At 49.0% G+C, this 17,193-nt stretch overlaps 1 protein-coding gene across 1 annotated transcript; it reads left to right on the top strand.

Moving 5' to 3' along the window:
* The first annotated feature begins 292 nt into the window (after positions 1-292).
* On the top strand, positions 293-16,272 carry HMGCL (3-hydroxy-3-methylglutaryl-CoA lyase). The gene is made up of 9 exons (XM_066375416.1): positions 293-414; positions 1,093-1,179; positions 2,751-2,858; positions 3,580-3,675; positions 7,629-7,777; positions 11,064-11,127; positions 12,471-12,659; positions 14,239-14,364; positions 15,566-16,272. The coding sequence occupies exons 1-9, from the start codon at positions 364-366 to the stop codon at positions 15,665-15,667; spliced, it is 972 nt and encodes a 323-aa protein (XP_066231513.1). The 5' UTR covers positions 293-363; the 3' UTR covers positions 15,668-16,272.
* Positions 16,273-17,193: the final 921 nt, after the last annotated feature.

Genomic DNA, 17,193 nt, shown 5'->3' with positions numbered 1-17,193 from the left:
CTTTTCTATAGGCTGGCTGTTCTTTCATCAACATTATTTATTATCTGTCTTCCCACACCTCCCAGGCTCTAAACCTATGAAGACAGAAACTTTGGTTAATTTTTGTTCGTCTTTGTAGTCCTCGGGTCTCACTCTGCCTGACATTTCAACAGCGCTCAAAAAACCCCAGAAAGGGTGAGGAAGAACTGACCCAAGGACTAAAAGCGGAGAGGCTAGGGGCAGAGCTGGGGGCGGACCCAGCGTGGGGCGTCACCACGTCGCTCCCGAGGCCCGCCCCAAAGGCGGGGCCACGCCCACCCGGAAAGTGACTGGTCACGTGGGACTCAGTTAGGCCTTCGTCTGATCTACAGAGCCGAGATTGCAATGAAGGGAGCAGTGCGGCAGAGGCTGGTGGGCCTGGCGACCATTAGGGCTGTAAGTGCCACGGCCGGCGAGGGGCAGCCATGCAGGCACCGTGGCGCTCGGGGTCGGGGGCTTGGCTTGTGACGGCTACTCTCTGCCACGTGAAGCCAGACATCTCTTCAGGCCGGAGTCAGGAGGACCTTAAAGTCTTAGGCCCTCCATGTACCCCATATCCCTTGAGAAATATGGGGGAAACTGAGGACCAGAGAGGGGGAACGGCTTGCCAGGGTCGTGGAGACCTGGGAGGCCATCCCAGCGTCCTAATTCCCTGCCCAGGACTCCTGGTGACCCTGGTGCCTTGCTCCTTCTGATTGAGCTTCAGATCTCTCCAAGCTCTTCCTTAGTGGAAAATCACAAATACCTCTCCAGTTCTGAGTGGGGAAAGCAAGGTCATTCCCCTCCCTTCGCCTGAATGCTTAACTGGTAGGCAGTCGGAAATGAGTCGGAACTTCAGCAAGTTGGAAATGGGCCTGTACCGGGAGCATCGATCTCTTGTTTATTAGATGTTTATTTTTTAAAGTGAAACAGTCTTTCCGCCCTTAATTCCAAAACAGACTGTGAATTAAATGGTGAGAAATATTGCTCCTGGTCTCAGTATTAATGGAAATGTATCCATTCCTTCACATTTTCCCCCTAGGGAATAGTGACAATCTGTTCCTGTTATTTCTTGTTTCCTCTTTTAAATCAAAGGTCGGCACCTCATCTGTGAGTAGTACTCTCCCAAAGCAGGTGAAAATTGTGGAAGTTGGTCCCCGAGACGGACTACAAAATGAAAAGGTAAAGCTGGAAATCAACCAAAAAATGTTTCTTGAGCAGAGTCCCTTACGTGTAATAGGTGCAGCAAGGGTCAACAGAGCTATGCAAGACAGGATCACTCTGCCCAATTTAGGGCAGAGTCAAGGTGACCAGGCAGGTACCTGTGACATTTAAGCAATGTGAGATGGTGGTGCAACAGGTGTGGTATCCCTGGGTCCATTTCCAAGCCCAGTGGGGTGGGTGAATGGTGACTGCTGCGGGCGTGCAGCGTGAAGGTGAGGGCATGCCTTTAGATCCAGCAATTCCACCTAAGGGGACTTATCCAAAGGAAGTCATGAAGACGACATGCAAAGATTTAGCCTTGGAGATGCACCTTACAACCCTGTCAGTTGTAGCAGAAAATTGGAATAGCGCTGTCCCATAGAACTTTCTGTGAAGATAGACATATTCTAGACTTGAACTGTCCCATGTGGTAGCCACTAGACAGACACATGTGACTATTGAGCACTTGAAATAAGACTTGTGTGGCTGACGATTTGAAATTTTCTTTTCATGTCATTATAATTTAAATTTCTATAACCATGTATGGCTAGGACCTAACATATTAGAGTTCACAGATGTAGAAAGTTACTTATCCAAGAGATTTTAAGGGTGTTTTTCTTTTTCTTTTTGGTATGTGTTTCAGAAATGATTGTGTATTAATTATTTTTTCATTAAGAAAGCTTTTCTTTTTTTTAAGCATGACCAGCCTGATTTTAATATTGGAAACAATAAACTGTTAAACTCCACAAGGGCAGAATCCTGTCTGTTCTACTCATTGCTGTAGCCCCTGGCACCTAGCACAATCCCTGGAACATGGAGGGCTCTCAGAAATGATCTGTGGAATAGATCACATTAAAGCAGTGCAAGAGCCATCATGGAGAGAGGATGGAAGGTCTTGAAATTCTTGGGAATTTTTACCTGATCCTGTAGGTACTAGGGAGACATGGAAGGCTTTTGAGCAGTAGAGTGAGACAGTGGACACATTTAGGAGGATTCCTGTGGGATGAACTGGGAAGTGAGACCAGGCCATATATACATGGTAGAATGATATTAGATTTGGAAAGAGGAATCCATAGAATAGGATTTGCTTAGAAACTAGACATGGTGGAGGAGGAGAAAAACAGCAGGCTGACTATGTGAGGATAAGCTCCGGTGCCAAGGCAGAGCACTGTCCAGATATGCCAAGGTGGCAGGTTCGATCCCCAGTCAAGGCACATACAGGAATCAACCAGTGAACGAATAAGTGGAACAACAGGAATCAACCAGTGAACGAATAAGTGGAACAACAAATTAATGTTTCTCTCTCCCTTTTTCTCGCTCTAAAATAAAAAAATCAATCAATCAATAAAAAAGCACTATTTGTAGAACTTGAAGATGCTTTGTACTCTATCAGCAAGGATTACATGTGAGTTCATGTTAGTGTTTGAAAGTTGAGATAGTGAAGTGTTTGCTATTGCTAGAGCTTTGAACTAATAAGCGCTGCTTTCTGAGGCCATTTTCTTCCTAGTTTTGCTGACCTGTCCTTTTTGGTGTCTGTCTCTCCGTTACAGAATATCGTACCTACTGCAGTGAAAATCAGAATGATAGACATGCTTTCTGAAGCAGGACTCCCCGTTATAGAAGCCACCAGCTTTGTGGCTCCCAAGTGGGTTCCTCAGGTGAGCCCCAACCCTCAGGGAGAGGTGTTTTTCAGGTAAGAGGGATGGAAAGGTTTGCATTTGCCTGGAAGTAAGTAGGTAGAAGTCAGGAACACAGGTTTTCAGGTGTCTGGCTCTCAGGGGTCTCAGATGATTAATAACAGCATGGTGCAGAATAAAATAAAATGTAACCTAGCGGTAGGAGGCTTGGGTTCAGCCTGGGCCTGGCCCCTGAATTGCTTGTTGACCTTCCCAAGCCCATCCCCTCTCCAGGTTAAAGGTGGCAGCTTCCGGCTCTGGAAGTGTAGAATCTCGAGGCCTGGCCTGGGGTTTCTGCATTTGTAAAAGAGAAAGAACTATTGAGTCCTGCTTCATAGAGACAGTCAGGTGGGGAAGAAAGGTCCTGTTCCGACTGAGTGTTAGATAACACGGAGAGAGCTGAGCCCAGTGCCTGGCTCGGAGTGTGTTCTCAGTAAATGGCTGGTGGTATTGTTCCTGCTGTCTCTGCTATGTAAGCTGACGGTATCAGCACTATGGAGAAATGGGCTATCGCCCGCACCCAGGGGCCTTCCGACCCATCAGCAGTCAAACAAATAGTGCAAGCGTTGGGGAGACTCCGCTCTGCAGGACTCCTCTCCGAGGGTGCTCTTGAACAGCGATCTCATGATAAATAAGGTTTTCTCTACCTGAGCTTTCTGCCTGCTCCTGGGGATGATTCCGTAATGTCTCCTTTGGTTCCCAGCTGGCTGACCACGCTGAAGTCTTGAAGGGCATCCAGAAGTTTCCTGGCATCAACTACCCAGTCCTGACCCCAAATCTCAAAGGCTACCAGGCAGCGGTAAGTTCGTTGGAGTCCCCAGAAATGAGCATGATGGCACTGGTCCCTGCCTTGTCCCTGGGCCTCAGTCCCCGTCCTAGAATGTCTGTCTACACTAAGCACCGCCAGGCAGGCCAGCCAGCTCTCTGGTCCTGGCCGGTCTCCGGTTCTGCATGTAAAATAGGGCTGGTGATGGGGTAACATTGTGAGGACTTCAGAAGATAAAATGCACATAAATTGCTCAACAAGAGCCTGGTAGAAGGTGAGTGCTTAGTGAATGGCAGCTTCTGTTGTTCTTACCCATCTCTTTAGGGAAAGGCGAGCACATTCTCCCCAGAGCTTCAGTGGTAGTTGCTGGTATCTGCCAACATTATAATAAATTTAGATGAGAACATCATTGGAGATACTGATTCTATATTTAGGCAAAAAGCTTCTCTTAAGAGTGACTTCCAGGGTGGTGATGGCAGTGGCAGTGTTGATCCCTGGAGGAAAACCAAAGTTTCTTTCTTGATTTTTTTTTTTTTTTTTTTTTGACAGAGAGAGAGTCAGAGAGAAGGATAGATAGGGACAGACAGACAGGAACAGAGAGAGATGAAAATCATCAGTTTTTCATTGTGGCACTTTAGTTCATTGATTGCTTTCTCATATGTGCCTTGACCCGGGGGGGGGGGGCTACAGCAGACCAAGTGACCCCTTGCTCAAGCCAGCGACCTTGGGCTTCAAGCCAGTGACCTTTGGGCTCAAGCCAATGATCATGGGGTCATGTCTATGATCCCATGCTTAAGCCAGCAACCCCATGCTCAAGCCAGATGAGCCTGTGCTCAAGCTGGCAACCTCGGGATTTCAAACCTGGATCTTCCACATCCCAGTCCAACTTTCTATCCACTGTGCTACCATCTGGTCAGGCTGCTTCTTTCTTATTGAGATATAATTCATCATATTAATTTTCTAGGGCTGCTATAACTAATAATAAAACCGAGTGACTTAAAATAACAGAAATGTATCTTCTCACAGTTCAGGAGGCTAGAGTTCTGAAATCAAGGTGTCAGCAGGGCCAGCTCCTAGGGGAGGATCTGCTCAGTACCTTTCTCCCGGTTTCGGGTGGCGGCCAGCAGTATCTGGCACTCCTTGGTTTGTAGGTGCCTCACTCTCATCTCTACCTCCCTCATCTCTGGCCTTCCCCTCCATGTCTCTCTGTCTTCACATGGCCGTTGTCTTATAAGGACACCAGTCCTATTAGAGAGGAACCAGTATGGCCTCATCCTAATGAATTAGATCGACAATGACCCTACTTCCAAACAACACATTTTGAGGTACTGGAGGTTAGGACTTCAACATATCTTTTTGGGTGGAGGACAGAATTAAAGCCATACCATCCGTATATCATAACATTCACTGTAAAACAAGGGTTTATCCCAGTGGTTCTCAAACTTTTTGAAGTCGGGGCACATTTAAAATCCTACAAATAATTGTAAGCACACTATATACAAATATCTGAGAAGCCTAACCAGGCGGTGGTGCAGTAGATAGAGCCCCGGACTGGGATGCCGAGGACCCAGGTTCGAGACCCTGAGGTCACCAGTTTGAGCGTGGGCTTATCTGGTTTGAGCAAAAAAGCTCACCAGCTTGGACCCAAGGTCACTGGCTCGAGCAAGGGGTTACTCGGTCTGCTGAAGGCCTGCGGTCAAGGCACATATGAGAAAGCAATCAATGAACAACTAAGGTGTCGCAATGAAAAAACTGATGATTTTTTTTTAACATTTTTTTTTAAATTTTTATTTATTTATTTATTTACAGAGACAGAGAGTAAGTCAGAGAGAGGGATAGACAGGGACAGACAGACAGGAACAGAGAGATGAGAAGCATCAATCATTAGTTTTTCATTGTGCGTTGCAACACCTTAGTTGTTCATTGATTGCTTTCTCATATGTGCCTTGACCGTGGGCCTTCAGCAGACCGAGTAACCCCTTGCTGGAGCCAGCGACCTTGGGTTCAAGCTGGTGGGCTTTTCCTCAAAGGAGATGAGCCCGCACTCAAGCTGGAGACCTCAGGGTCTCAAACCTGGGTCCTCTGCATCCCAGTCCAACGCTCTATCCACTGCGCCACCGCCTGGTCAGGCAAAAAAAACCCCTGATGATTGATGCTTCTCATCTCTCTCCGTTCCTGCCTGTCTATCCCTTTCTCTGACTCTCTCTCTGTCTCTGTAAAAAAAAAAACACAAAAACAAATATCTGAGAAATATGTTATAATAATTAAGTCAGATATTAAAGAAAAAAAATATAAAGTCCAAGCGTGCTTTTATGGTAATTAAACAAAATAAATACGACAAAATTAAATTTATTCTGACATTAAAAAACATTCTTATGTTACATTTTTTGAGTTACGCTTGTTAGAATTCGTAAAAAAGAGGGGTTAAAAAATAAAAAAAAGAACCTGACCTGTGGTGGCACAGTGGATAAAGCGTTGACCTGGAACACTGAGGTCATTGGTTCAAAACCCTGGGCTTGCCTGGTCAAGGCATATATGGGAGCTGATGCTTCCTGCTCCTCCCTCCTTTCTCTCTCTCTCTCTCATTCTAACTCTCTCTTCTCTCTAAAATGAATAAATTTAAAAAAATTTTTAAAAAGACAAAAAAGGTATCTTTTTATATACATAGATACATTCTTAGTAAGATTTAATAAATTCGGCAGGTCCCGGCGCAAATGTGTTAAGTTTTTTCATTCTTGTATTTATGAGAAAAGTGAGCCTGATGTGTCCTAGAGATTTCTTCAATGTTTGGGCATATATTTGAAAGGCAAACTCTCATTTCCTCGTCAGTACATTGAAGAATTCCTCTCTTTTTACTGTTAATTGTGTTGAGGGTAAAAAATCCTAATTCATATAAATAGGATGTTGAAAATTGTAGTAAAATGTTCAAAGCTTTTTTAGATATTGCCATCTATTCTTCTTTATAGAAATCCAAAAGGCTTCAAGAGACAATTACTTATGTTTAATCATCAATCCACGATCAGTGGATATAGCTGCCAGTTATGTTAATGTTAAACCAAAATCACTTGAAGCTTCCATGAATGGTTTCTAATCCAATCATATTGTTCAGTGTTAAGTGATGGAAAATGCTATAAATTAAATTCTGCCCGTCAACCTTCAAGTCCTATTTTGTTTACACTTAACTTTTGCTCACTTCTAGAATTGGATTCTTCAATATCACGCTTCTTTTTGAGAAATCTATCCATGTTATTTGGGTGTATTTATCTAAAAATAATATAATGATGTGTTAACAAAAAGAGTGGTATTTCCATAATGAAATGGTATAATAGAGTAACTATATTTATTTTTATATCTGGGCACATGCTGCAAACCAGCACAGCTAGTAATTCCAGGTCCCGAGTGGGAATGGTACAGAATTAAGAAAATACAGGATTGGGAGGGCCCTGTAATTTCTGCTGGCAAGAACAAAGCATACCCAAAAACCACATCTTACTTTATTTATAGGGCAAAGTGAGGCCATTAGCAAATTAATGGTCTCTGATCACGTTTCCAAGGCAATCCAAGAATTCTACCAAGTGCAGAAAACCCCCACCATACATATCATCTTAACTTTACACCAAACAAAGGATAGAAGAAACTTGCCTCCAGTCTTTCCGGGGAACATGGGGGGTAGTGTAAACAATCCAGCACCACAGCTTAACAGCCTTTTGCAACCTAATCAGGCAAGTGAGGAGGGGGGTTGGGCAGACTATCAGTTTACAGCCAATTCCCCACACTTCTGTCCCCAAAAATCTAAACTCCAAAAATCCTGTTGGTTTTTTGGTCCCCAACAGGCACATATTTCTCTGGAATACCATAGGGCGCACCTGGAAATCTTCTAGGGCGCAGCAGTGCGCCCTGGCGCACACTTTGAGAACCACTGGTCTAGCCAGTGGGGTTTTCCTGGAAGAGAAACATGCTGAAAGTGTGCCCTTGGCTGTTGGCAGGTTGCGGCTGGAGCCAAGGAAGTGAGTGTCTTTGGGGCTGCCTCCGAGCTCTTCACCAGGAAGAACATCAACTGCTCCATAGAAGAAAGCTTGCAGCGGTTTGGCCAGGTCCTGAAGGAGGCTCAGGCAGCCAGTATCCCTGTGCGGGGGTGAGTCGGGCCACACTGGCGATGCCAGTTTTCCCTCGGGGCCATCCCAGACCAGTGCCAGAGTGACCCTCTCCCGCACTCCCCTTGTCCTGGGCAGGCAGCCTAACCCCCTCACCTCGGCGTCTTTTCCCAAGTGAATGTACTCAGAAGGTATCCTGGCGAGTGCTTTCTCCAAACCCGATTTTTGGTTGGTCACCAGAGGAAATCTTGCAGGACAGGACACTAGACAGGGTTTGTGGAGGTCACTTAACTCCTGGCCCCACCACTACTAACTCTTGACATGTCCCCGAAGAATTCCTTAGGCCTCTTTTGTCTCCACGACCACGTTTTTAATAGAAGTAGTACCAGGAATCGTCATAGGTGACTTCACTATCGGCTACCAAGAAGGGGCTAGACCCACTTAAAGATGACAGAACTAAGGCAGAAAGGGTGAAGAGTCTGCTGGAAGGACACATAGCTGTCCAAATGGCAGCCAGAGCGCTTTCATAAGTGCATGTCTGGCCCTGGCCAATTGGCTCAGCTGTAGAGCATCCACCCGTCATGTGGAAGTCCCAGGTTCGATTCCTGTTCAAGGCACACAGGTGAAGTGCCCATCTGCTTCTCCACCCTTCCCCCTCTCCTTTCTCTCTATCTCTCCATTGGGGCAAAGTTAGCCCAAGCGCTGAGGACGGCTCCATGGCCTCCGCCTCAGGCGCTAGAATGGCCCTGGCCACAATGGAGCAACGCCCCAGATAGTCAGAGCATCATCCCCTGGTGGGCATGCCTGGTGGGTCCCGGTCAGGCACATGCAGGTGTCTGTCTGTCCACCTCCCCCTCTTCTCACTTCAGAAAAATACAAAAAAAAAAAGTGCACATCTGACCACGTCACCTCTTGGTTAAAAACCTTCCGGTTGACTCCCCAACTCCAGGCTTGCCCACGTGCTTTACAAAACCCTGCGTGACTCAGCCCTTGCTCTTCATGCAGCCTCGTTGTTCACTGCTCCCTTCTGGCCCAACTAGAACCGCTTTCCACTTGTCACATGTTCCCACTCTCTCTTGTCTCTGGGCCTTTGCACACGCTTTCCATAGACTCAGAACTCTCTTCCTTCTACACCCTACTTATCAGGACTAACTTGTTCATCCTTCAGGTCCCCTCATGATGCAGGTTTCTCCGAGAAGCTTTCTCTGTCCCTCAGCTGGAGTTAGTGCCCTTCCTCTGGGCCCCCATAGTCCCTTAGAGTAGACGTCCTCTAACAGCACTGAGCTGCTTGTTAAATCGTCCCCTGACTCCCACCCACACTAGACCGAGTCCACGTCTCTCTCAGTCCCCGGTGTGCCCTTCTCCCAGCTCGAGGCCCAGCACATTGTAGTTGCTCAGGAACCGATGGGCGGGTGGAGAGCTAGGGAGGCAGGGGCTTGTCAGGCCTGCCCGGTTCCCAAGCCCGTTCTCTTTCCTCAGTATGTCTCTTTAACTTTTCCTTGCTTAGCAATAATTGGAAAATAAGGGGGAAAATTAAAATGGAAAAATACACTGAGATCTTCAAGGCTGAAGTTATTTAACCAGCAAGCATTTGTTATGCCTGTTAATAGGCAGAATATACTGCTCACAAAAATTAGGTGATATTTCAAAATGAATGTGAAGCAAAAAACGAAAGAAGCATTTGATTTTCTTTTAATTAAACAAGAACATCAGAAAAGCAAATGACAAGTCAAAGAAAAATTGTTCAATTATGCAAATGAGATGCAAAACCAACTTTTATTTCATTGGTGAAAATGCATACACAAAGCTGAAAGTACTGGTGTATCTGCACGTTCCCTGATCCCTTAATTTTTGTGAGCAGTAGTTGACTAGGCTCTGAATGGTTTTAGTGGACCCCGGCTCCAGGGATGTTGGTGGGAATAGAAGCCGCCTACATCCAAGATCCAGACTCCTTCATAGCTCAGGGACCCTGTGATCAGGCCCACGCCCACCTCTCCAACCTCCTGTCATACTCCTTTGTCTCTTGCTCTTCCTGTCTCAGCTGTTCCGTCCTTTGTTCTGTGTCTTGAATACTCCTGCTCTTCCAGCTCAGGGCCTCTGCACCGGCCCCTCCCTGCCTGGAATGGGCTCCCGATGGCCGCCCCCCTTCTCTCAGCCTCAGTGTCAGGTCCTCACAGGGGTCTTCCTGGGCCACCGCAGCTACTCTTGGCCTCTAGTTGCTCCTGTCACATCCCCTGTCCTTTTCTTCGTGGCACATCGCTTTCTGAGATTATCTCATTTGACTTATTTGATTTCTCTTTAATCAGCTATCTCCCTCATTTGAAATAAGTGCCATGAGGGTGGAGACCTTGTCAGTCTTGCTCACTGAGCTACCCTAGTGCCTGGCACTAGTGGGCAGCTCAGTAAATGTCAGTTGAATAAAGGAGTGAATGAATCATCTGGCAGCTTACCAGAGGAGGAGCCTGTGGTTTCATGGGTCCCTGGTCCCAACCTGGGAGTATGGGCCCCAGCTGCCCTGGCCCACATTCTGTTTTACTCTGCCTCTGAACAGCTCAGGTGCCTCCTCATATTGCCCTGTCCAGCTCCTCCTCCCTGGCTGGTTTCTGGCTGACTCTCCTAGACCTGTGCAGCCCCTGTTCCCTGAACAGCAGTCCTGTTAGTTACGCCCTTTCCCTGTGGAGGCTGTCCACTGCCCCCTCCTGGCACTAAGCGGCAGTACCTTCATTCTGCTGCACCTCACTGAGTTAGCCTTTCTCCCAGACACTTGGCCTCCTGCCCAGCTCCAGGTTTGTTTGTTTTTTGTATTTTTCTGAAGCTGGAAATGGGGAGAGACAGTCAGACAGACTCCCACATGCGCCCGACCGACCGGGATCCACCCGGCACGCCCACCAGGGGCGACGCTCTGCCCACCAGGGGGCGATGCTCTGCCCCTCCGGTGCATTGCTCTGTTGAGACCAGAGCCACTCTAGCGCCTGGGGCAGAGGCCAAGGAGCCATCCCCAGCGCCCGGGCCATCTTTGCTCCAATGGAGCCTCGGCTGTGGGAGGGGAAGAGAGAGCCTTGGCTGTGGGGGGGGGAAGAGAGGAAGGAGAGGGGGAGGGGTGAAGAAGCAGATGGGTGCTTCTCCTGTGTGCTCTGACCGGGAATCGAACCCAGGACTTCTGCATGCCAGGCCGACGCTCTACCACTGAGCCAACCGGCCAGGGCCCAGCTCCAGGTTTTGATTACAGGCTAACCAGGAGTGCGTGTCAAACTGCCACCCTGGCTCCGTCCTCCTGGCCAGAGACGGCAGGGGCGTTGACTGCATTCCTCCCCTGTCTTCCCACAGGTACGTCTCCTGTGTGCTTGGATGCCCCTATGAAGGGAAGATCTCCCCGGCCAAAGTAGCTGAGGTGTGTGCGTGTGTCAGGGCAGGGGTTGTGAGCGCTGGATAGCTTGTCTGCCCGAGTGCAGAGGTTCCTTTTGCCACCCTTTCCTGACGGGTCACTGATTTCCTTCGTTCACGCCCCTGCCCTCACCCCAGAGTGAATGCCTCCAGTTGAGTTTCCAGTCTGGTCAGTGGACAGGTCACAACTGAGGTGATAATCCTTTGTGGAGAGGCTGCTCACCCAGGGGTTCCTGCAGTCCCTTGTCGTGGTTAGAGAGGCCACTTGACATCCTCTGAGCAGCAACCAAGTCAGCTCTGAGAAGAGCACAGTGCGGGAATTGAGTTTGAGCGAGAGACTTCATGTCGTTCAGTCCTCAGAATCACCCTGTAAATTCAGTATTATTGCTGTTGTATCATTTTACTGTTGAGGAAACAGACAAACTAACTTGCCACGCAGGTTGCCAACACTGCAGCCAGGTCTCAACCCCCGTCCTGTTTATGTCCAAAGCCGGCTTGCTCTTCCCTCAGCACCGTGTAGCATCCACAGCTGAGGAATGGTAAGAGTCACACCTGCCGACTGAAGTGGCCGCTTTGCTCAGGTCAGCCTGCTGTCGCCGCCATAGCCCTTCCAAGGCTCGGCACTGTTTTTCAGAAGCAGACGTCAAAGCTCAGAAAGTTAAGTCCCTTGCAAGTCCCCACAGCTAGGGAGCAGCAGAACTGGGACTTGAATCTGGCACCGTGTCACTCCAAGGCTGCTCCCTCCACTGCACCTCTGTCCCCACAGCCTGCAGGGCGCCTGTCACAGCTCTCCCCATTTCCTTTACCTGGCAGACCGTTGTTGAGTGGCCTCTGGGTCCCTGGCCCTGCCACCACCTTCCTCTACCTTCTCAGCAGCACGGTGTAGGGCGGCATCCTCTCGGCCAGGCGTATGCTGCTCTGGTTTTGCAGTAATTTTAGGGGTTTGCAAATGGGCTTTTAAAAACTTAAATAGTAATGCATTTCTATTAAAAATAGACAGCTGTTTTCTCAGACCCGTGATTTCACAGACCTTCTTACCGAGGATAAAGCTACAAGAAAGGGGTCAGTTTTACTGATTCCAGTAGCCGGCTCTCACAGTGTGTTAGGGCGCTAAGTGAAGGCCTCGAGTTTGAGATACAGGGCGGGAGGAGAGCTCAGGGGTTAGAGCCCCAGGGCCCGCCCTGCAGCCACTTCCTCTGGTCCCAGTCTCCTGATGAGAAGAATGAGGAATATCATTCCACTCGAAGGTATAAGAAGCCTGTGATCTGGTTGATTTAGTGCTCAGACATGCAGGTGTTCTGCCCCCACTCTGAGCTCTTGGACTCTCCAAGTGCTGGCTTGTTTTTCCAGGTTTCCAAGAAGATGTACTCAATGGGCTGCTATGAGATCTCCCTGGGGGACACCATCGGTGTGGGCACCCCTGGGGTCATGAAGGATATGCTGTCTGCTGTCATGCACGAGGTGCCAGTGTCTGCCCTGGCTGTCCACTGTCATGACACCTACGGCCAGGCCCTGGCCAACACCTTGATGGCCCTGCAGGTAATTCAGGCATGTCCTAGGAGAAAGGCACGTGTCCGTTCTCCCAAAGGGCACGCGGCAGGACTGCCTTTTCGTCTGTGCTTTCAGCAAACGTTCACTGAGCTGGATGCTGCTCCTGGTGAGCCAGGCCCTGGGCTGTAGGACACAGACATGTGACCCTGCCCCAAAAGTTCTTACATCTGTGTGGTAGGGGCAACATTAAGGGAGTTAAGTGATAATCCTCATGCATTATAACAAATGCCACAAAGGGAGGAAGCATGGGGCTGAGGTAGGTCCCCATCCCAGCTGGGAGGTCAGAGAGGATTTGCCGGAAGAGGCCCGAGTGAGGCTGGGAGGATGTGAAGAAGTTCAGCAGTTGGACAGGGAAGCAGAAGGGTGGCCTGCATTGTAAGACAGAGGCATAGAATGCAGGGAGAACTCGTACACTGGGGCGCTGGGGTGGCACGCTGGGTGGGGAGCTGTGAGCACGCCTCCATGTGGGAGCAGCAGGCAGGAGCCAAGCGGGGGTGGGGGGTGGGCAGAGCTCACTCAGAGAAGAGCCTTGAATGCTGCTTCCCAAAGATGGGCCGGGACCTCAGGTTGGATTTCCCTGGAGGTCAGCTTCCTGTGGGCTGGCTCCAAATGAGGAGCCCACGGCTTTGCTGCGCATTAGAGGGAAAGTTTTCAGTGTCTGACCACAGGCTACCTTGCTGTGGTCATTAGTCTGATTCCAACCTGTTGTCTTCACGTTAGCTCAAGTAATCCTGGGTCACCTCTTTGTTTTTCCCTCACTCTCAAGTTATCTCCTAGAGCAGCAGTTCTCAACCTGTGGGTTGCAACCCCAGTGGGGTTCGAACGACCAAAACACGGGTCGCCTAAAGCCATCGGGAAATACACATATTATTTAAAAATGTATTGTATAATAAATATGTATTTTCCGATGGCTTTAGGCGACCCCTGTGTTTTGGTCGTTCGACCCCCGCCAGGGTCGTGACCCACAGGTTGAGAACTGCTGTCCTAGAGGCTCATGTCTTGGGTGATTCTGGTCCTTTCTGGGTCTGTTTTCTCAGAGTTGTGGTTGTCAAGGGTAAGGTCTGAGAGGTGTAAGGACAGAGGAAGAAGTGAGACAGTCATCTAGGAGAGTGGGAAATGACTGGCTGAGGGAAATGGCCTCGGTTCCTGGGGTTAGAGAGGGGCCTTGTGGGGGAGGGGTGCATAAGTGAATCACAGGGAACAAGGGTCTGAAATCTCCACAGTGGGAGGCAGTGCTTTAGGTCAGTGATCAGGAAGAGCCTCACTGAGGAGGTGGCTTTTAGGCTGAGACTTTACGGGTAAGAAAGAACCCTGAAACCATTAAAGGAACTGAGGGGAGCCTGTCCTGACAGAGGAAACAGTATGCCAGAAAGACTCCTGCTGCTCCGGGAGCTAAAAAAAGAAACTGTCCCTTTCAGTGAGATTTCCTCTGTAACAGAATCAGAATCCGAAGGGTGAATAACTTGCAATGGAATTTCAGGCAGCAGACAGTTGGGAGGTTTATAAGGACCAGCTTTGTTGGCTCTGGTCCCCAGTGACAGCTGTTTCACCATCTTTTTGTTTCCAGATGGGAGTGAGTGTCGTGGACTCTTCTGTGGCAGGTCTTGGAGGCTGTCCCTATGCACAGGGGGCATCGGGAAACTTGGCCACCGAAGACCTGGTCTACATGCTGACGGGCTTGGGCATTCACACGGTAGGCCTGTCTGTCCCCTGTGGCGACAGCCCTGAACTAACCAGAGCTCTGCCTAAGCCAGAGGGCAGAAGCTGATGGGTTTGTTCAGGGTTGTTTTTATTTTTTTGTGATGGGGTCAGGAGGAGCAGTTAAGAGGGGAAGGTTGCTAGGGAATTATTGGATATTTTTGAGAGAGCAGAGTGTGGGTGATGAAGGCCAGGCTCTCAGTGTGAGTTTGACATTTTAGTTTAAGGAGGCACCAAGGTATAAGGAAAATCCCAAAAGGGTCCAGGTGTGTGACTTAAAATGAGTCAGTTCTCTAGACCTTTGTTTTGTTCTCTGCCAAAGGTGGGCAGTAGAATTTGACAGCCCCCAGCGCTTTGTCAGTCAGGATGGACTGGAAACATAGCACCTGTACTTTGGGGTCAGATAGAACTGGGTTTAAAACCTAGTCCTACCCTGCCTAGGTGGTTCAGTGGGTAAACCGTCGACCCTGTGTGACAGAGATTGCGGTTTGATCCCCAGTCAGGACATGTACAAAAAGCAATCAGTGAGTGCATAACTAAATGGAACAGCTAAGTGAAACAATGAGTTGATGCTTCTCTCTCTGTCTCAAATCTTTGGGGGGGAAAGAAAACAAAACCCTAGTTCTGCCACTCACAGGCTGTGTGACCTGACAAATTACTTCACCTCTCCGGGCCTAAGAGATAGAAATAATAGCACCTTGAAGGGCCATTATAAGGATTATGTAGAAGATGTGGAATGATTAGTCCAGGGCCAAGCACAAAGTACATACACATCAGTAAATAGGAGCTATTGTTATGAACAGATTTTCCGGAGTGGCCCTTTCAGTTGGTGTTTTTACTGTCTCTGCTTCAGTTCATTACTTCAGTAGGCAGCTTTTGACCACTGTGGGCCAGGCTCTGTGCTATGCCCTGAGATGGAGCACTGAGCAAGACTGATGAGATCCATATTTTGGTGGTGGCACTGCAAACCATTACATAGAGTGAGGCATCCTATATAGGGGTGTCAGGGGGGGAACCCAGATGCCAGGAGGACATGGTCATAGGCAGCTAGCTGGCATGCCATCATGAGAGGAACAAAAGCGTGTTTGTTGTCACCTTTCCTTTTTCAGTATCACAGTTATCTGTTCAGTCTGATGTTTCCCTGGGTGTTCAGGGCATGTCACGACTTACTGCATCCTCCAACTTGTTTCTCAAAGGGTGTGAACCTCCAGAAGCTCCTGGAAGCTGGGACCTTTATCTGTCAAGCCCTGAACAGGAAAACCAGCTCCAAAGTGGCTCAGGCTACCTGTAAACTGTGATTCCCCGGCCCACCTGAAACTCTAGGGACTGTGTGGGAATAGGAGCACATCTGGATGGACATGTGGAAATGGGAATTAAATTAACAAGAATAGGCATCTCACCGCCAGCCCTGCACATAGGTCTCTCCTGGTAGAAAGGAGGAAAGGGTCAGGAGCTGCTTGGCCTCCAGCGTTTCCTGCCAGACCGGAGTGAGAGGCTTTAGAGGCTGGAGGCCTCTTTGCTGTGGACCCAAGAGCCTAGCAGTTGAATCTCTGAGGTCACTTGGGAACCCAATTCCCTGGCTTGGGTTGATCCTCTCTGGGTGAAATTTTCAAATGGCAACACAGCTCAACCCTGCAATGGCCTTGGTACCGTTCATTGCTCTCTGACTTTGTAGGCAAAAGGGCAGGGAGGGATTTCTCCCCAAGCTGGCACAGGGCATTTGCCTAAGGGATGAGGGCTGAGCTTCTGCAATGGCCACCTGCCAACTCTGCACCTCGGGAAAATCTCCACTCAATGTGATTTTTGAAAACAGCTATGTAATTAAAGGTTTAATGACAGAACCATTCCATTATTCCGCAAAAGTGTGTATGTATGAGAGTGGAGTAAAACATCTTTATTTGCATTCTGAGAGGAAAATGCAGACTATTAATCTCTGGATTTTTCTGTTTCCCCATCTGGACCACAAATTAACCATGACTGGAAATTGGTGGCTTTGGACTTATTCAGGGCTGGCCAGCATACCCTGGAAAGTCTTTCTGAGGCTCTTGGCTCTGAGCAGGGCTGTTGCACAAGCTCCCCCGTGGGCAGCAGGGGCCATTTGCTCCACTGGATCTGGACTAAAGCAGGTCTGGGTACCTAGCTCTTTGTACCTCAGGCCTGCCTCGTCCTTGCTGGACTTTGGCACGCCCAGCGCATTCCCAAGGTTTTGGGAAACACTTGTGCATTTATTTCTTTGCTCGGGTTTCATCACTCAGTATGCCATGCCTTTATACGCATCATTCCCTAGCCCTCCTTTATTTTAAACAGAAACATAACCCCTTTCTAACCCACTATGGTAGGCAGGGTGCAGAGAAACCATTCCCAGAAGCTGGGGGGCACAGTCTGTGTGAAGGCTAAGCGCAATCGGTACATAATTCCTATTTTAGCTTCAGAATTCTCTCCAGTTATTCGGTGGGTTTTCGAACTAGCTTCCCCAGCAGCCTCTGGGCGACGTGCACCATTTCCTTCTATCGGCGCTGCCCCTTACTGCCTTCGTTCCACAGCTGTGTATCCATGCAAGGCTCAACCTGAAGAAAGGGTCTGGCGGAAACAAAAAGTCTAGAAAACCTGCGGGTGAGCTTGGAGCCCGGCTCGAGGGCCCCGCTCCGGACCTGTGGCTCCCGCCGCCAGACAGCTAACGGGTGTCCGCCACGATCCACATCTCCCGGAGCGCTGCCCTCCGCTTGCTTCCAGGAGTGAGGACGAGCGCTCGTGCCTGGCGCGGGAACCTGGGACACCCACCAACGTTGTGGACCTCCGCCGCTTGGTTCCTGGGCCCCCGCTC

Source organism: Saccopteryx leptura, chromosome 3, assembly GCF_036850995.1.
Source record: "Saccopteryx leptura isolate mSacLep1 chromosome 3, mSacLep1_pri_phased_curated, whole genome shotgun sequence".
Taxonomy (NCBI): Eukaryota; Metazoa; Chordata; class Mammalia; order Chiroptera; family Emballonuridae; genus Saccopteryx; species Saccopteryx leptura.
This window is presented reverse-complemented; position numbering and strand designations above follow the sequence as displayed.